Source organism: Uranotaenia lowii, unplaced genomic scaffold (assembly GCF_029784155.1).
Source record: "Uranotaenia lowii strain MFRU-FL unplaced genomic scaffold, ASM2978415v1 HiC_scaffold_357, whole genome shotgun sequence".
Lineage (NCBI taxonomy): Eukaryota > Metazoa > Arthropoda > Insecta > Diptera > Culicidae > Uranotaenia > Uranotaenia lowii.
The window spans coordinates 21190-41829 of NW_026598264.1; the positions used below are offsets into that span (position 1 = coordinate 21190).

Sequence of the window (20640 nt, forward strand, 5' to 3'; positions counted from 1 at the left end):
TGCGTTTATGTGACTTTTTATTGATGATTCATAACAAATTCCTTTTCCACGAGAAAAAAAATTACAAAACTAAGATCATAAGCGTATGCGCATATTTTTTATGAATTTAAGGTTCCCGATCGATGCAATTTGCGAGTGCTTTTTTGGCTTGATAAATAAAAGAAGCATATGATGTGTATTTAAGTCATCAGCATATAGAAAAATATGCTTACGCGAAGCAACGACGATGACAGTTAAATTGAAATTTTTATCACAACACACACACCTGACACCTGCCCATGTTACCCCACTCTCCCCTATAAAAAGTAAGAAAAAAAAAACTAAAATTAAAATGACAATTTTTTTCAATTTTTATCATATAATGTAGAAGTCACTCGCACTCACCACAGAACTGCTGCACCGAATAAGCATACTCACTTCTACCTACTCAGTGACTGCACTGAACAAAATCCGGCTATAAGGTTTATTGGGAATTCTAGTGTTTTCGCACTAAAGGAAAATCCAATACTTTTTATCACAAGACAAATGATTTATTTTATCAGAATTTTCAATGAATGATATAGATAGGAAAATTATTACGATTTATTATTTAAACTAGTGTAATGAATGGTTCCATCATTGAAATCAAATATGCCTGTAATTTAATTTCTATTTCTCATCTTATTTATCCAAATAAACAAATTTAACCAAAATTATATGATTCAGACATTTATTATAACAAATCAAGATATTAAAAAAGTTACACTGCACTGAACTTCAAACACTTGTTCTGAATGGTGGGACACAGTTTCATGCCTGATGCATGTTTATCCTGGCTGGTACATAGATCCAGATTCAGCGGATTGGGTGCTATTGTTCGGGTGGATTTATGTTTCCTGAAAAAAAAAAATCCGCATTAAGTTTCAAACGAATTATGTTTTAAAAAATGAATTAGGTACCTGTGCATGGCGAAGAATGGAACCGTGCGCATTCTCGCTAAAGTTCGAATCTGTTTTCCTCCGCTGCTGTCCCTTATTTTACCTTGTTTTACCTGTTAGAATAGATATTGAAATATAAACACCAAGTAGTTCAGCCATTCCACTTTTCTAACTTACGTTCGTAAATGTTTGCTTATATCACAGCGATGAAAAGTTATCTTTGCTGCCACTCAGCTGGTAAAATCCTCCGGCGAAAAATTACTACTGGCACAAAACACGAACAATCGTTTTTCTGGGTTTATGTTTCCCAAACAAATTAACAGAGATTGATGCGGATCACGACTCAGGCACGCCAACGTGTGTTCTAACTTCAGAATGATGAAATGTATAGGAAATTCATATATGTTTTATTAGGTATAACGAGCTTCTAAAATTCATTGGATTTTTCTATATTTCGTAATGGACTTATCGTTAGCTTCTATCACACACTGAATGATAAGATTTATTAGATTGACCCTATAAATTTCATAGCCCAATTTGGTTTAATAATTAATGGATTGTCCTTTGCATTTCACCAATTGAGTGAGGCAGATACAATTTATTGGATTTTCCTATATTTTTTAAAGGATAATTTAATAGCTAAAATTTGACTGTGATTAATAAGATTTATTTAAACGACCCTATAAATTTAATCACCCAATTTGGTTCAGTGTGCGGTTTGACTGCCGAGGTGAATGTTTTTTTCGCAGTCGTTTGACTGCAAAATGACCGTGGACGGTAGAAGCATGAATGGGGTTTGAGCAAAGCAGGACGAATTGAACGAGAGAGGATTTCTTAGAGCAATGGAAGAACGAATGCGACACGAATGCTCCCAGTCGGGTTTGAAACGAATGGCTTGCGAAGGACCGCACAAAAAGGAATGCATGCAATTGACTGAGCCAGTGTGTTGACTGCTGATGAAAAAAGGGATCGCCTCAAGCCCTGCTCACCACAAGACCGAGATGGATGGATCACCAACCTGATCTCAGCACAATCAGGGACGATTGCAACTGAACCGTGCGCAATCGAATCCAAGCGTGCGATCAAATACCTGGGGGTGATGATCGACGACCGGCTGAGCTTTACGGCCCACGTCGACTACGCCTGTAAAAAAGCGGCAATGACGACAACAGCCCTCTCACGGGCCATTTCGAGCTACTCGGCGAAGGCAGCCTTGAGCAGGCAGTGTAACCTGCAAAAGCTCTGCAATGTGTAGCGGATGATAAACCTGCGAGTAATCAGCGCATACCGAACAGTGTACTCGGTAGCTGCTGATGTTGTGGCGGGGGTCATGCCCATCTCGGTCCTGCTAGAGGAAGATATCTTCTGCTACGAGCACAGGCACATGCCCGACGTGCGGAACCATGCCAGAGAGGCCTCGATGTCCAACTGGCAGCACCAGTGGGACAGCTCGAACGTGACCGGTGGACCCATCGCTTGATCCCTAACATCGGATCCTGGATGGATCGGAGACATGTAGAGGTGGATTTCTGCATGACACAGTTCTTGACTGGTCACGGATGTTTCATGCAGTACCACCATTGGTTTGTTGGACACGTGGCCTCGCCACCCTTTCCAACCTACGGTGACACAATATATACACCAGAGCACGTAGTGTTCAACTGTCCGAGGTTCGAAGGGCCGTATTTTCAAAAATCAGGCATATTCAATGGCTTATCAGGTTGTCAGGCAGAGCCTCGAAAAATCAGGCAATACCTGAAAAATCAGGCACATTGGCATCTCTGGTCGCAAGCGTTAAAGCCGTACGTGTGCTGTGACAGGCGCGAGTCCAGGATAAACTGCTCGATTCGGTACACGGCGGCCAAAAAGCATAGGGTTGCCAGCTAAAAGGGAGGAGGAAGACCGGATCACGGTCGGGGTAGAATGCCCTTTCGGCAGGGGGCATTCGAGTAGTGTGCGTTCGATCCTAGCAGTAAAGCATACAAAGATAAGACTCTACCTTGTGCGTATGCCGGGCTATTAGGTACGTCGCGAACGTTGTGTAGGATACCTCCACCGCCGCGGAGTATCTGAGTAGAACGCGCTCCCTACTAGGGAAGCTGCGGGGATAAGACTTGACCTTCTTCGTAGTCGAACTCGAAGAAGGAAGCCGCGAAATACTCTCGGGTAGGGTGACTTCACGTCGTCGGCGGGTGAGTCACCTGAGTCAGTGTAGGATGAATTCTTCGCCGGGAATCATCCGAGTAGTTTTCGTAAAGTCCCGGACGTGTGCTGTGACAGGCGCTTGTCCAGGATAAGCTTCTCTCGATTCGGCACACGGACGGGCAAAGAGGAGAGGGCCTCGAGGCAAACCAAGCGGAGCCAAGATCTCGAGTCGTTAGAGGAGATATCATTGGTTTCTTGCAGTGGTCTCAAACAAAGGCGCAGTGCACGATAGTCGAGGAAACCAAGCGAGCCTCGAGTTGCGAGTAAAGGCCGGACCTCGAGTCGTTAGAGGAGAGGTCCTTAGTCTTGAATCGTAACAAGAGGCAGGGTATATATGCTGGAGTTTTGACACGAACTGGAGTTTGCCGATGAGCGCTTAAGCGCGGACTTGGTCTCCCATCTCGGGTACAGCCTTCGATCCAGGTCCGGATGAGAATTATGACCAGAGGCTCCAAGTATACTTTTTGGCGTAGGGATACTTGATACTGAGTCGTCTAATTGAAGGGTAGCACACTGGGGGGACTCGGTCGCTCGCCGTGCCTTGGAATGCAATCCGTTAAAAGGATTTACCACCTGGGTGATCAACTCATTAAAAAAAATCGATTCTGAGGTACGGAGAGGAAAGCAGCTTTGTGGACAAAAAAATAACTGGGTGGAAACCGAGTCAGGTGGACAAAACTTTGGACCGGAAAGTCATGCGTGTTAACGCCAGAAGGAATACTGTCTAAGTTCAGGGTGTGGGCAAAAATATGGATCCCTTCTTCGAACCAGAAGAACCTCTGAATGGGGAATTCAGAGGTGAAAAGGGCATACGTTGAACAGCTGGAATCCCGATCTTCGGAACTGCCGACAGACGGAACAGTCCAAGAACCGTGGTGTGGAATCAAGAATGCTTTTATCATAACAAATCATGATACTCTCAGTAAAGTTTATGGAAGAAGAATGAATGGATGTCGGAAGAATCCTGGAGGATGGTCGATAATCGGAAGAATGCGAAAGTCAGAATTGAGCAGGCATGTTACAATACGCTGAGCTGGAAAAAGCAGTTAATCAAGCTTGTAGACGAGACAAGATAGCGTGAACAAACTCCTCAGCCGAAGAGGGAGGGCCGCCGCCATTGAAGATAACCGATTACCTAACGTCATTTATCGCCTCCTTAGTGGTGCAAGGACTAATAATGCTAGAATGCCGTTGAAAGACAAAGCAGGGCAGATATTGACTGATCGAACAGATAAGTTCGAGCGTGGTGAAGGCTGGCCGGATACGCTGGGCAGGACATGTTGCGAGAATGTCGAACTACTTTACTGCAAAATAGGTGGGTTGTTTGAGAAATTGGAGATAGGTTGCCATGGACCGAGTGAATTTTAGGAATTATGTTCATCAAGTTATGTCAACTGGGCTGCGCTTAGACGACGAGGAGTTCCAGAGAAACAAGTCCATTTCATCGAAGCACATTACAAGGCTTTTTCGTGCAAGGTATAGCTCGACGGTTTTTTTGTCCGATCCAATCCCGGTGACTACTGAAGTAAGACAAGGACGTACCGCTACTTTGAATGAGACCTTGACTGGATCGATCGACTGTAGACCCGAACCGTACGAGGATTGTGTAGAACCGAGGATTAATGTGGAATCTTTCGCAAAGGAGCAACTAATCGACCATGACCTGGTTGAGATATTGTTTCGCTCGTCCAAGACATCCAGATATGCAGAGCAAACCCGACGACCTCACAGAAAGCTCCAAGACAGCAGCCTCCTTTTTATTCCATGGTAGCTGGGCAACAGGTTGAGGTTGAGGTTAGGTGCTTTCAGTATCTTGGTAGCCAGATAACGCTCGATGGTGCTACCAAGAAAGACATCAAAACCCGGATCAGAATCAGAGGACTGAACCAGCTGTCAAATCGCATACAAACGCACCGTACCAAATTTTTGGTACCAGAACGTCAGTGTGGTTCCCGAAATTAAACACTTCACCCCACACTGAGCAAAATCGGGCTATAAACAGTATTGGGAATTCTAGTATTTTTGCACTACTAGAAAATCCAATACTTTTTATAAGTAAGCGCAAAATTTTGCGCATATAGTTTAGCGTCCCGATAAATTTTATAGGAATTTCCAATGAAAGTTATTCAATCATAATTTGATAAAAATGATTATTCTAGACAATGAAATGAATGTAATCCGTTTTTCTTTCGAATTTAAATTGATTTGTTATGAAAATTGAAACATCTGGTCTTGTAGCATTATAATATTTTATTATTCACTGAATTTAAAGGTCGATCGTATTTTTACTATCTTATGGTGTCCATCCACTGATGTCCATCGAATTTGTATGATGTCACCATATCACCGCAGGCGTTTCAAGTGTTTATTCGCCTCTTCCGCGGGCGGGGGGGGGGGGGGGGAGATCTTATTCGATTGCGGCGTCGATACTCTTGTTAGCGCTCACCCCCAGAAATAAGAATATCTTAACATCGTTACGGATAACAACTCTTCGCTGAATTCCGTCAGTTTCGAGAACCAGATGTATGCTTTCAGAATGTGTTTTTTACCTGAAACAAAATAAAAAAAAAACTCGGAATGAAAATATAAAAACGCAGGGGCAATGTTGGTGCTACCTCCGAGGCCCTCATGATTGGAACCTGGGTCATGGATGTAATTCCGAATTGTGAAGATGCTGACTCATTAGTTGCTGTTTCCAACGCTGACTCCTCTGGTTCCGCCGTGATAAAAACAAATGTTCCACCTCGTCGTCTCCACCTCGGATATTAAAAGGTTGATCGTCCTTTTCCTAAAATAAAAAAGTTCATAATTAATCAAAGCTTAACTTATCCTGTCACAATTTTACCAGCATGAGGTAGGCTGTTGCATCAGTTCACTCATGGGTTGGACAGATTAGATCATAATGAAAACACTAGAACCAACATCAATTCCACTCTGTTCCATTGTAACCCGCCTGAGCCACTTTCGCCGCCTGGTACGGTTCTGTTTTGGGAGAAGAAATGCTGATTCCGCGGCCGCGGCTGCTGCTGAGCTGGTTCACTTCTTGTGGTGAAGATGAAAAGGAAGATGCTGCTGCGTTGATGGTCTCTTCCACCGGAAAGCAGGTAGTGCTGCGATGGAACGCTTCCAGCGGATGTTCGATGTTGGATTTGGTTATGCTGCTGTTGCCTCTGGTTGCATAGGCGGTACGATCGGTGGTGGCTGCATGGTGTCTGGATGTAACCGTCGCTGAGGAACTGGCAGACTGATGGTATTTTCTTCCGCCAGAGTAATGTTTACTGCTGCTGCTGTTGATAAAGTAGTGCTGGTTGTTCTGTCCCGGTGTTCATCCTGTTTGTAGATTCTGCTCCGGTTTTTGTCCGGCCGGATGGTGGAGTTTTCCCTTGCATCTGCCGTACTTTGTTGAGCTGTACGGAGGGTAGAAAAACATTAAAATTTTCATTTAACAAAAAGTTTTCTTTACTTACCTTCATCGCTTGTGTTGTTTACGGCCTATAGATGCTTTTATTTTTCATTTGTGCCATTTATTGGTTTCCTGACCAAAGTAAAAGGTTTTCTTCCGGAATCGTCCACATATGTCTCGTGTTTTTTTTTCGACGACAGCAGCAGCCTAGACACACTACACTCAGATGCGCGATATTGCAGCTGGGCCTCGATTATCTGGACAAATATTCAGCATTTAAATCCATCACAGCTGTTGCTGATGGTAGACACAAATTTGTGCTTTCCAAGCAGGCTCACAAGTGTGAGCCTGTTGGTAAGGAACTTACAAATCGATCGAGTCGGTGCGAATTGTTAGTAAATTTATTAGATATGCAAAATATAAAATCTATTTATAAATAAACATGTGAAAATTATTGGATTTTCTAATATATTTGATTAAGATTCATAGGCACATCGTATTCATTAGATTTTCCCATACTTTTCAGTATGTTTTTCATCAACAAAATACACTTGTAGAATTTATTGGATTTTCCTATAACTTGCACAGAATAAATCATTACTTTGTATTTGAGCGAGTAACTTTAAAAATTATTAAAATGACCTAGTAAATTTTATTTCCAGATTTGGTTCAGATAACAGACTTGAAATAGGGTAACATGTTGGTTGCCAAACTTGTCTGTTGTTGGCATACTGCAGATTTTGAATCAATTTTAACATGGATTATCATGAAAACTCTGCATTTTGTGCCCAACCATAATTTATTAATGTTACCAAAGATCCCTTTGATTGACATTCCAGTGCCGCAGATATCATTTTAAGGATTATTAAAAAATTGCCTACGGTTAAAATTGTTGCAATGAAGACGGCCATGTTGCCCATATACGTGTTTCACTCGTTTCAATTTTCTTCTTCCTGCGGGTTTCTTGACTGAAAACTTGGTACGGAAATGTTTGCTTTCTTCAGCCCCTTGATCAGAATAGCTAGATTAGGGTTTGCGTGTCTCCGAAACATCTGACAGTCACACAGGATCTCTCCACCAACAAAAATCCTAATCTTCAACTCCAAAGTCAAATCCGTATGGTTGTACGGGTGCGAAACATGATTCACATATGCGATGACGACTCGAAAACTGAAGTATAAGTGAATTGCTGCCTGTGTCAAACCGGATGTCAAACGTAACCGAGATTCGGGAACGTAAGTAGAGATAGATTGGGCACACGTTGCGAAGAGATCAGAACGAGATTTACAGAGAGGCGTTTGACTGTAATCGAAATTGGCATTGAAGAACGTAGTTTTATTTTTTATTTACATGGTATTTCATCATAACCTGATGAACAACATTCCTCCAATTCACTCGGTCCACGGCAACCGTTCTCCAACTTCTTCGCGAAGTTGGCGGCGTACGTAGTCGAGCCGTTGAAATAGGCACAGTTAACGAAAACCTTGGCTGACAGCAAGTGAAAACGCTGACTCCGGATCACCAGCAGTGGAGATCTTTTATCGCAGCCCTATGCGTCGAACGATCAGCGCCGGATGATAAAGTAAATAAGTTTTTTTTTCTGGCGAATAAAATTCTGGATATTTTTCATTCTAGACAATTTTTTTTGAGAAATTGGATACAATCTGCCTGGAGTGTTCAAGTAGTGTCGAAGCCAGGTGCGTGTTACGTTACAATAACAGATGGACAGATCAAGGCGGAGGAGAGTAATCTCACCTTCAAAAAGATTGCGGATCAGACTTTAAAGAAAAGTGCTTCAGATCTTACTAGTGGAACTACAGAGATAAGACTTGACCTTCTGAGTAGTAAATATTGAGGATTCTTTCACGTGGTACATCGACGGGGTATTTCCGAGTACAACTGATCCCTTTGAGCGAAATTGCGGGCGTTGATAAGACGTTACCTTCTCCACAATGGCTATCGTAGGGAAAAGAGTTGTTCACTGTACAGGAATTGTAAATATAAATATGTATAACGCTTTTATTAAACATAGGAATAAAAAAATTCATTTCTCCTCCCAAACTTCCCTCAATGATTTAAATATGATATGATAAATGAATACAAATATTAAAAAAAACATCTAATCAAGTGGTAAGAACTATAAACTTACCATCGGCCGAACGGAACGGCTTCGTTTGGCTTCCCATGTTAGTCGGCACCTGATGCTCCAGTATCTGCTGCTGTTGCTGCTGTCCCCTTACCAAACGGCGCGGTCGCAATAAGGTGTCCACTTTGTTCGGTTCCGTAGCTATCACCAGCACAAGATCTGTAGAGGGTACGAAACCTTAAAACAGGCTTATGCCGTTCCTGTTGGAGCGTTTCTTCTTTCTTCAAGGAATATGACGGTGATTAACCGTATTTGGGCGCCACTCGTTTGTTCGCGAAACGCGATTTAACCGAATCTCAGTACGCGTAACTCGAAACGTATTTCCGGCCCCCGCCAGCTACCACTGATACGAAGATTTTTTTTCGTGGAAACCAACGCACCCAACAAAACTCTTTGTCTATGTTCAGCAGTTCACCCTCTGCACTTTTGAATGAAGTAGGTAGCTAATTATGGTTTCACTAATAATCACACTAAAATTTCAACTAGTTGCAGGTTATCTGTCGATCTTTGACTGGAAATCGACAAGAAAGTTCGATCGGTGATGTGTGTTGATCTTCAACTAACGAGTTAACGAATTCAGTGTTCTATTACCACTTACACGAAGAAAAGAAAAGTATTTTCCCGTCCACTTGCGCCTTTTAGCTAGTTAATAATAGTTGAATTTGGTTTCTATTTTCACAAATCAGCCTTATCGGATATTTTACTGTCAGTTTTTAGTATATTCCTTTAACTTAATAGGTTTTATCAGCGATGATTCCACTTCGGTTGCAACTGAACTCACACGCACTTCCGCTAACGATCCGCTACCGGGTCTTCCTTTAGGGTTGAGGAGACTGCTGCTTGGCGGTGCACTTTCTTGTCTTACGATAACAACTATAATAGATTTTCACAAAAGCACATCGAAGTTTTCGTTCTGTTTTTTGTTTGTTTCAATTTTCAGTTAATTTAATCACTATAATAAACTTATCATTCAAAGTCTGATTACTTGCCTCACGTAGAAGGATTTGTTGATTTTCGTAATTATAAGTTCAATAACGTATAAGATAAAGTCAACTTCTTCTTTGAAGATTTTTCTTATTTTCTTCTCCTCTGCTGTGAGAATTCAACACGGGTTTTTCGAAAACATAAAAACAAAGTTCTCCGGGCTTAACCACAGAAAGCGGCACGTAAAAACATATAACTTAGCGGGGTTATATAATGTTTACTTCTTTTCTTTTTAATAAAACAAGAGGAAATTCGATAAATAAAAGCTAATCTGTTGCTTTTCGGCAAATAATTTCTCGTGTAAAAGGAATCACTGTCCAGTTGCGGTTTCTTCCACTTGTTTGTTTTGTTTACTTTTAGTCTGTTCAATTGTTTCCAATATTTGTCTCTTGCACTATTTGCTTTCTGTCTTCTCTACTGTTGGTTGCATGTGGCACCCCCTTTAACAGGGGAGGGGTTTTCACTTACTTCTTATTGGCTTAAACTTAGTTTTCATCAATAAACGTACGCTTACTTTTGTTTACTTGTATTTTTTTTTTAATTTTATCACAGAATGGTTTTATTTGTATTCTTTTTACTTCAGAATTTTAAATTTCTCTTGTTTTCCACTTTAGACTTTTCTCTTACGATTGGTTAAATATTTCCTATCAATTGTTTTTGTTCATGAACTTCGCGTTCAAGAGTTTCTTGTTCTCACACCATACAGTTACGCTTCCACGACTGCGTCCTCCCGGATATTTCACTTCAGTAAGTAGAAAAGTTCGATAACGTTTTCAAAGATGCTTCACAATCCCAAAAACCGTTGCACTTTAGTTCGTCGTCGACCGAGAAATCAAAGTTTCCAAGTAGTTTGACGGGGTTGATCTTCCGTCGTTTTCCGTAACTTAAAAACTTAAACCGAAAATAGTTTGGGGGTGGTTGCTGTTCTTCGCTGTTCGAAAATGAGCTTTTTTTAGTTTTATTGATTTGTACTTGATTATTAGTAGTTGAATTCGGCTTGCAAATGAAAGAGAGAGACACTTGGTAATCTTTCGATTTAAAGTTCAATAGGTGAATGATCCTTGACAGGATATGGGTATAGTTTGCAATCGTCGATTGGCGATGACGGCGGTGGTTGATATAGTTAGTTTCCGTTGCACTTCGTAAAGCCGTGCCGCGAAGAGTTCATGTACCATCAATATTCCCCTGGGGTACCGCACAAATACCGATTGGCGACGACGGAAAAATAATAGTTTTTTATGATGTAAATGTTGTTCTTAATTTTGCACTCGCTGGCCTCGCCGAAACTAAAGTCAGCTATAGAAGAACTCGATCACTTGTTGCTTTTCGTAGTAATTTTTGGCTTCCGGTTATTTTTTTTTTCTTGTTTCACACAATCGCTTTTCAATAGTTTCGTGTCCTTACTCTTTTTCTAACAAATGTTGGTGTTTTAACTTACTTCGCAAACCTGTTACTTGATAGTTTCTGTCCAGAAAAGTTTTTACTTCAATTAAACACTAAAACACACTAACCCGATACACACAAGACGATGAACTGGTTCTCCGTTCTGTTGCCAATGCACCGCTTTCAGCAAAGCGAAGCCGCTGGTCCTGAAGAATTAGAGAAAATAGAAGGCACTAAGATTTTGTTTTATGTTGAGGACCCATAAACCAAAATGTCAGTCTATTGATGTATTGTTATTATTAGGTATTATAATATTGATTAGAGAACCTTTAATAACTTTTCATTTAGGTCGGGTTAATGTATTGATTTACATTTTTTTTTAAACTACTTTAATACCTTCTAAGTGTGCATATAGTATTCAACTCAGCTGAAAATGTCAGTTCTATCTATGCCTTATCATCTAGCTGAAAACAAAATTGAACTGGAAGTGGAACCCTTGAACTCATTAAAAAAATATTTTCAACAGAATTTTAAAAAATGCTTTGAACTGAAACGAACTTGGAAGCTCCAGAACTAAATTTGTTGGGTCTATTTGAAGAAATTGCACGTCTTATCCGCGCCTCTTGCATTTCGTAAGTTATTTTCTAAGAAAAAAGTGACACCAAAAATGGGTTGTATACTGTTTACCGGAATACCATATACCGGACTGTACTATTTACCGGAATTCCATTTACCGGACTATACCATTTACCGGAAAACCATTTACCGGACTATACCATTTACCGGAAAATCATTTACCGGAACTACCATTTACCGGAATTTCTTTAAAACGTATAAATATGAGATGTATCTCATTTCCCTAAAAATTTTCGACAAAATATACCTCTCCCCAGAATTTTTATTACCAGAATTTATCATTTCTCAATTCATCATTTCATCAAAATTACCATTACCAAACAAGAATTCAAAAAAAATGAACTTGTATCCATAAAAAGGATTTTTCAAAATATTATTCTTTGCGGCGAAGCCGCAACCAACGAGGATGAAGGGGCTGAGGCGGCACAAAGCCGCTGAGGCTCCCAAATCCGAGCAGGCCGCCGACCCGCCGTCGGAAGCGGCGGCCCTATTACATTGGTCTAGGTCTGTCGGGGCTTCCTAGGTCTGCGTGAAAGCTAGGGGTGATCCCTTAGCCCCGTCCGCCACGCGACAGCGTGAAGGACAATATGTCTTTCAAGTTCGAACGCGCAGCGTGAGGAGTCGGATATCAAAACGATTTTTAAATGCCACACATGAAATCAATTAAAATACCCAAACCTTGCCCAAAAATAAGTTTCCGGGTAAACGGGATACAGTCATAGATTAAAAATACTTAATCCGGTGAATGGCATTCCGGTAAATAGTGCATTCCGGTTAATGTCATTCCGGTAAATGGTTCATTCCGGTAGATGGCAGTCCGGTAAACGGTTCATTCCGGTAAATGAATTTCCGGTAAATAGCAGTCCGGTAAATGGTTTTCCGGTAAATGGAATTCCGGTAAACAGTATACAACCCCAAAAATGCATTACACCGAATCCTGAGGTGATGTTTCAAGAAAAAAAAAATCGGATCATCTTTGAAAAAATCAAGGGAAAAATCGGATCAACGGATCATCGATGCACGATCTGGATCAAAATTGTTTGTGCTATCACCTTTTGTAACATAGCGTATGGTGCTGCTTGTAAAAATGTCAGGCCCTTCACTCAGCCCCAGTCGGGTAGAACTGTTTTTTATGTTTCATTTGCTGTTTTCGCCAACAATCGTTTGCGTTTACTGGGAAATAGGTTTGTATAGTTGTTGTGCAATGTATTGTCCGCTTTAAGAAAAAAAATCTCTGTGTTCAAAGAAAATAGAAAGGAAAAAATCTTCATAAAATATAGAATAAATCAGATGTCTAATAGACTGCGTAGAAATTAATAAACAATAAATTACAATCTAACAGATCACAGAAAAACTCCTTAAATGTGCTCAGATGATAGACAAATCAACGTGTTCCCAAAGCCGTTGCATGCATTACTTTTTAATTCACCTTCTGTGGTGAAGGTTTATGTAATTTTTTTTATCATTTGACAGTGTTTAAAATCAGTGGAACATTTTTTTTCTCGAAGCCTTTGAGACAGACTCAGAAATAAGTGGTTGTTATATTACACGCTGATGCAGGAAAATATTCCAAGTGCAAGACCATAAACTAATGAATAAATAAATGATATAAAAATTTTATCAGTTAGCTTACCTAGGATCCCGAAACCGGTACCGGAAGGGGAACCTCGGTGCCGCCGAAGCAGCTCCCTTTGGCGGATCGGCTGCTGTTCGGGTATCTTCTATGCTTCTAACTACTCCGATGATTAATGCTTCCGGTGATGGTGAAAGGATGATCGATAATTCCCAAAGTAGTGGGACGACTTGGCGAGAAGTGTGTATGTTTCTGATTTGATTGAGTTTCCTTAATTTTTTGGTTTCTGTCCGTTGTTGCGTTGTCTTTAGCTCTCCTTGTTGCTGGCTGGTTGTTATTATTATTATTGATGTTGAATATGGAACACTGGATCTTATGCGTTCCTTCAAGAGCTGTTCTTTGTTGTTGATCTTGTTGGATGTCGTAAATGCGTGCTGAGTTGTTTTGTTATAACTTCCGTTTTTTTGGTTCCTCGCTTCAATACTTTTTTCTTTAATAACACATCAGTTGGTTGGTTGGGATTTTTTTAGTTTTTTTCCTACTTAGTTTTGTTTGTTTTCAAACAAAAAATACGGAGGAAAACAAACTTGGAGATCACAATTGCATGTATTTTTTTTCTTTTAATTTTTGTATCATAAGGCTTTTCAATAATTTTTTTTTTTTTGAATTACACTAAGATTAATGTCGCGATTGGTTGGTTTTTTCGGTGAAAGATTTCCGTACTTTAAGGTTTGCTTTTTCTGAGTATTTAATCCGCTTTCTATTTTTTGTGATTTGTAAAGAAACAATATTGATGAGTAGTGGTTTGATTTTCTGTTTGGTTGCTTTTTGTAGGTGTAGATTCGATTATACTGCTTTTTTAGTCTAAAATAGCGGTTTTTAGTTACACAAGCTGGAAAAAAAAACGAGAGAAAGTTTTGAGAAAGTTAGAATCCGCTAAAGTGGTAAGAAAAATTAATATTGATCGAATTTTATCTATCTAACAAAGACTGACAAAAAAGAAAAAAAAAACAAGAAAAGTCTACTTTCACATTGGTTGCACCATGGAAATCTCCATCTTCTTACACACATTCAGGAAATTATTATTTCACGATTTTCATTGATAAACTTATTAACATGGTGCCTTAGTCATGCACTTCCGGTTTAAAGAAATGATATTATCCATTTCGTTTCCGATTAGAAAGCAGTAAATGGAATTCGAAATTTCCGAAAAAAACCTTTTTCGTTTTCGCAGGAAGGCGAACAAAAAAAATTGAACAAGAAAATTTTCGCTCTGACCGAATTGATAATTTTCAAACCGAAAAATCAACATCAAAAATCGGCATCCAGTAGAAACCTTCATGCACCGGGTATCGGGAGCATTCGGATGTTGAAGTTCGATAACTTTTTCTAGAGAATCGATCACAATTTTAGCGAAAATTTCAAATAAAATTGAACTTACCACGACCAAGCACACACTAACGACACAGTCAGCCATGTCATTGAATTATTTTTTTATTATGGAGCTGCGCTTGACTTTGTCGACTTTTAGGTTTTCTTATTTGAAAAACGCGAGTTGAAGCTTTTGTCTTCGCCGACTAAAGTGATACAAAAGGGATAATCGACAGGGTTGCCAGTAACAAATATCTCAAGATTTTTGGACATAATTCATTTAAGAACTCATTTTGACTGGCAGCATACAAATCGTTACACGAACTGTATTTTTATACAAAAGTTAGGGTCAAGAAAATACAATTTGACAGTATTAAGTTAATTTACGTAATATATAACACTCGATATCCTGTCAATTAATTTTAGCCTTTGCTCTAAAGCAATACTTTCCATTGACATTGAAAACATTTTCTATACAGTTCAAAACTTAAATGCTTTTCCTTTAACGGAGACCCTGGAACCGGGTTGATGTGAGAAAAAAATACTGCATGGATTGAATTTGGATATACAGACCCCGTTCGTTTTTGGCAACATTCGATTTTGGCAATATCCGAATTTGGCACATGTACCAAAATCGAACGGTTTTTAGCGAATCAACATTACCTTTTAGTTTTCGTTATAACAGGACCTATTTAATTTAGACAAACACCATAAATACATTTTTATGTTCTGAAATGGTGATAAAATTCAACAATAAAAACAAAAGTTTTTTTTTAAAATTTATAAAATACTCAAAAATAAAAAAATATGAAAAATTCAAATAATTTAAAAACAAATTCAAACAAAAGATTGAAAATGACAAAAAACAACTAAAAAAGGATGAAGAATGACAAAGACAGCAAATATGACAAATGAAAACCAACATTATAAACAACACAAAACGTACGGGCGAGTTACCAAAATCGAACGGGGTCTGTACGGATCAAGAATAAATTTTCAAGATGTTAATTTGAAAAAGTGTATTCTTTGATAAATGATACTTTTATTTTTTTAAATTTACAACTTGTTTATTGAAGGTCTTTTACTTTAAAAAAGTTTCAATGTGCCGAGTGTTACGTTTTACTATAGGGTAGTAAGTAAGGAGGCCGTAATAACGCAGCGACTCAACTGTTAGAAATCTTTAAATAAGTGAAAGGAGGAGATTTATAGGGGGTATCCTTCGATAACAGTTTTCCATTAGGGTTCGGTGGTAGCCTCCTGTAGCTGTAGTTTTGTGACTACGGTTTGGTATCGGTTTCCATCCTTCTGGTTATAATATATCTAGCGTAACATTTAAAAAGGGCGAAACTAGCAGTTAGCTCGAAACGAGAAAAACGCGTTTGAAAACTCGGAACACCTATTCAAATCCTATTTATAAAATCGACCACTTTTTGTTCAACAAAATCAAGAAATGTGCATTATATTCTCTTATTGGTCGATGGTTATCAAGAATTTTAACTTTTTTCACGTTATTTCAGAGATTTTCGAGTTTCGCCCAATTATTGTTTTCGATGTCAGTTACGCCTGCAAGTTTCGCCCAATTGATCGGCCGTTTTTGTTTTGGTTTTGAAGTTACGCCCATTCATCCTACACGCAAAACTAATTAGGCCGTTTTGTCACACACGGTCAACTCAGTTACGCCTTTTGGCTCTACACGAATAGAAAAATTCACTACATTTTGAATAGGCGTAACTTCACGTTCCAACAAAAATGCATTAACAGGAAGTTTCGCCCAGTTGAATTTTATCAATTTTTTGAAAGTTTTAAGTAATTTTAAGATGAAACCGCGTTTGATAGGTAAAGTGCAACCGCGTGCATCCGGAATGACCGTTAACTCGATTTGTTTACATTTGGCAGTTTCGCCCTTTTGAAATGTTACGCTAGATATATGTTTGTGTTGAAAACTTGGGAGGCGGAATAAAACAAAAATTTCATCAATTACATATCTCATATCTGTGAGGTATTTTTGCTGAAAAATCTAATGTTTCGGAAGAATGAAATATAGAATTAAAATAGTTCAAACAATTAAGTTCTTTTTTTACATAAACAAAAAACATCTGTACTGTTATTGAAACGGACATTTTAAAATTCTCACTAGACTGTATAGAGTGTTTTTGACATTTCCTATGGCGACGTCCCATTGGCGTGTGAGTAAAGGAACATTAACTTTCAAAAATGGCAGTGCAAACATCGAGCAGCCAGCCGTCATTCTTCGGATCGGAACGAATTCGCAACCGGACCGATTACTGTCAAAAAATTTGTTGTCAGTTTAAATCTAACCGGTTTTTGTTGGAATTCTTTTAGATTTTCCTGACCATTTGGTTGTTTTGACAGCTCACTCACAAAAACTAATCGCCGTCAGGAAAGTTGTGTCACCAAAGCACTGAATTCGTCCGAATTCGGTTGGATTTCTGGTCACATTTCTAACCGATTCACGGGTTGAACGGATTTTGGTTCAATTTTCCGATCCGGGATACAATGCTATTCACTCAGAGAATTCTCGGTGTTAGAACCAGGGGGGTGGCAATCTGGTTCTTCTTGCGAACAAGAATCTTTTTCTTTTTTTCTATCCATCGGGAGAAACGTTTATGGTGTTTTCCTCTCAAAGCAGTATACAGAGTTGAAAAAGTCAAAATTTCAACCAATGATGATTGTTGTGTTAGTGTGCAATCATTCATAATTCTCTAGAATTTGACATCTATTCCGGTTCCTTGACAGCAAAATGCCAGGTTTGTTATGGGCCCGTAATTTTGATGGTTGTCAAAATCAATGACAAAGGATAGGGATGTCACCCCCCTGGTTAGAACCATAAAAAAAAGTTGATTCAAAAAAATATTCTATTGAAACAAACTTTTTTTTTCTATTTGATACAATGCATAATGAGTTCGATTCCAAAGAAAATATTTCGAAACAAGGGATTTATTCTTTGAACTAAAAAAATACTTTGAATCAAAGAATTTGTTTTAGTTTCAAAGGTGAAAAAATTTTTGAAAAGAAGGAAAACAGATTAGAAACAAAGGATATTTTATCTTTCCCAGAATCAAAATAATTTTCCTTTGTTTGGCGACTAAACAAAGGAAAATTCCTTTGTACTAAACAACTTTTTCGCTGCGTGTTCAAATAAAAATTTCAGTTCAATAATTCTCGCAGCACTGCCTCATGTTGCAAAAAGAGAAACATATCCAATCAGACGTTTCGTTGGAATGAAAGAGAAAAAGAAATTGCGAATAAATCGACCAAATCGACATTCCGGCGCCATTTTGACATTTTGTTTTGAACGTCAAAAGGGCGCTTTTACACGCTAATTGTTACGTAGCCCTAAAAAGTCTATCACAACCCTAATGGAAAACGAATAAAAAAGTATTCAAAATAACGTGAAAAACCATTCATTTTTCTTGTATGCATATATTTTTTTACTTTGAAACTTTTTTGAGCCATTTAACACGTTCGTCGCCCAAAAAAATCTCGGAGCTTGAGAGTTAAGCGAGAGAACAGATTAACGTGTGGCGAAACGGATATCTTGACCCTTTTACGGGCAACGAACGTGTTAAAATGTAAAATATGATCGGTTGTTGAATTTTATGATTTATCACAGAATTCCTTAATATAGAATCAGATTCCTTATGCATAAGTTGTCATCGTCATCGACCAGTATTTACGTTGCTTGTATGGTAAAATTAATCAGCCATCCAAAAGTGCATTCCATTTTAAAATCAATACATTACATTTGAAAATTGAGCTAGATCTACATGCAGAACCAGATCCTTTACTGGGAAATCCCTCATCTATATTTGTTCCAAAGATAAGATTAAAACTCTAGATATATTGACATGTTGATCTTATTTATGTTTTGATTATGTTTATTGAATCTGTCAGATAAAACATTGATGATGTTAAATATTTTAAGTTGATTTTATACGTTTTCGACAAATCATGATAATGTTTCTGATTGCCTCAAAACTTTTACACAAATACACTGTTGTTTAGACTATCGCTAACTAATTTGGACCGCCAGCCCCTCCAGGACCACCGGTTTGAACGCCACCGGCATTAACCATACCGCCAACAAAGTTTGGCTGTCCACCGCCAGCGCCCATCTGCATCGGTGAGTGCATCATCGGATTCGGACTGGAGCCAACGTGTGCTCCAACCGGCGAAGGGGCAATTTGTCCACCCATTCCTGGTCCTCCTGGTCCAGCTCCTGGTGGCATTCCACCAAGTGGAACAATCTGAATAAAATGAAAATGATTTACAGCGCTTGGAATCATTTAAAAGTTTTCATTAAAACAAACCTGGTTAGGCATTTGTCCTGGAACTGGTGGTTCATTAGGTAAAGTCAAATTCATCAGCATGTCTCGTACCGCTGGGAACAGGGAACATTCCGGAGAATTCCCGTAACACTCGGCAAATCGGCGCAGATGTGCACTGACTGCGCTGGTCAATTGAGGTGTCACCTGCTCTCGTCGTTCAGCTAATTGAGTGTGATTACCGGTCATATCGTACACCATAGGGAGCAACATGGTCACGCAATCCTTCCACTCCATGTTTGGTAGATAGGGAACGCGAGTGATCTGAATGAAGAATAAAATCTTCTGCCTATGGGACAAAATGGTTGTGGTGCCCACAGGTACGATCGGTGTGGCCGACGGTGGCATACGAAGAATGAATTGCACATTCCATTTGTTACCCTGGCCCAATTCTGGCATCAGATCCAAACGCATAATTTGCATGAAATCTTTCATCACCTGCGACGGTAGATTAAGCATTCGGGTAAAGCTAGTTACGACGGCCGGTCGATAAGGGGGAGCAGCCACTCTCTGATCGAAGAATTGTTCCAAAATTTGCAGATCTTCCGGGGACCATTGATACGGAGGTTTGCCATCCATGGAAGGACCCATCGGTACCTGGCTAACCTTCATGTGAAGCGATTGCATGTGGTTCGAGTTCAGGAAGACCTGGTATTGCAGATTGTCTGCCTTGAAGAGCACCACCCCCGGCTCATTAGAGGTAATTGCGGTTAGCTGAAAAGGAACAAGAATGAGGACATTGCTCGCTAAAAAAAGATGAATTTATCAAAATCACTTACATTCTCCTCTTGATGTATGATACGCTGAAGTTGCCGGCGCATGAACACCGAGCCAAGGAACCGTTCCAGGGGACTGAGTTCTGGGCCAGGGATTTCTTTCTGCGGGTGGCCAGTGGCTCGACAAAGCGTATCTAGGGCTTCGTGGGTCAGCAAGGTAGGGATTGCCCCAGCCCAGGATCTAGCCGGTAATACCCGGGAGGTATTGTGGTGCGGTGCTGTTGATTCGGAAACAGATTCTTATGAGTAACAACAATTGTAGGGAACAATTTGAAATGGAAACTCACTTTGTGCCTTATGGTCCGGACTTTGCCCTGGACGAGGTGATGGTCTCGGCATGCCAGGCGATCCCGGCCAATTGGAAGCTGCTGGAGACAGTGCGGTGAAGGGGCTGCCATCGGTATGGCCAGAGGACATGTACGGCATATTGCTGGGTCCGGGAGAATGAGCGGCCATTGGACTTGGCTGAGGGTTCAAGGGAGACGATGGCATCAGGCCTCCACTGGGTGATGGATGCGGCATGTGCTGAGCAGGAGGTGACGTCATGTTAAAATTGGGATGGTTCTGGTTGCTCGATTGCATGCCCTGTGGATGTGGTGAAGCAGGTGTGTGAGGATTGGATCCTGAAGGTGGCGTTAGAGGTGCAGCAAAGCGAAGGCCGGGGTCTCGGGGACTTTGTGGACCACGCATACCACCACCCCCACCTCCTCCACCGAGGAACGAAGATCCTACCGAAGCGGGGCCACCATGGGGATCTTCCATAGTTATCGGGGAAGGAGGATTATCATCCTCGGATTGGGAGCGTCTACGATACACGGCCGTTTCGTCGACATACTTAGATAAGAATCCTTTCAATCCTTGAGTTGGTGTGAATTCTTCTACCACGTGACTACGCTCAAA

General features: G+C 40.0%; 2 protein-coding genes and 2 long non-coding RNA genes across 5 annotated transcripts in view; all 4 read right to left on the reverse strand.

Moving 5' to 3' along the window:
* The window catches only part of LOC129759988 (cold shock domain-containing protein E1), a 35074-nt gene extending 20296 nt beyond the window's left edge, over nt 1–14778 (reverse strand). For both annotated transcript variants that reach the window (XM_055757568.1, XM_055757567.1), the window contains exons 1-3: nt 14689–14778; nt 13308–14139; nt 8675–11244 (exon numbers count right to left, since the gene is read on the reverse strand). In XM_055757568.1, the coding sequence (XP_055613543.1) occupies nt 8675–8711 (37 nt within the window). In that variant the 5' untranslated portion in view covers nt 8712–11244; nt 13308–14139; nt 14689–14778. The remainder of the gene's footprint in view (nt 1–8674; nt 11245–13307; nt 14140–14688) is intronic.
* Nucleotides 769–1356, reverse strand: LOC129759989 (uncharacterized). Its single transcript, XR_008740279.1, has 3 exons — nt 1095–1356; nt 939–1030; nt 769–875 (listed from the first exon to the last, which is right to left on the reverse strand). It is a non-coding gene; the product is annotated as an uncharacterized LOC129759989 (long non-coding RNA).
* Nucleotides 5577–6499, reverse strand: LOC129759990 (uncharacterized). The gene is made up of 3 exons (XR_008740280.1): nt 5968–6499; nt 5738–5910; nt 5577–5671 (listed from the first exon to the last, which is right to left on the reverse strand). It is a non-coding gene; the product is annotated as an uncharacterized LOC129759990 (long non-coding RNA).
* A 3702-nt stretch (nt 14779–18480) lies between the features above and the next one.
* Nucleotides 18481–20637, reverse strand: LOC129759991 (mediator of RNA polymerase II transcription subunit 14-like; the record flags this gene model as incomplete). The annotated part of the gene is made up of 4 exons (XM_055757569.1): nt 18481–18886; nt 18950–19678; nt 19744–19958; nt 20028–20637. Coding segments are annotated over 4 exons (1785 nt in total), but the record flags the coding sequence as incomplete, so codon positions are not given.
* Between the last annotated feature and the right edge of the window lie 3 nt (nt 20638–20640).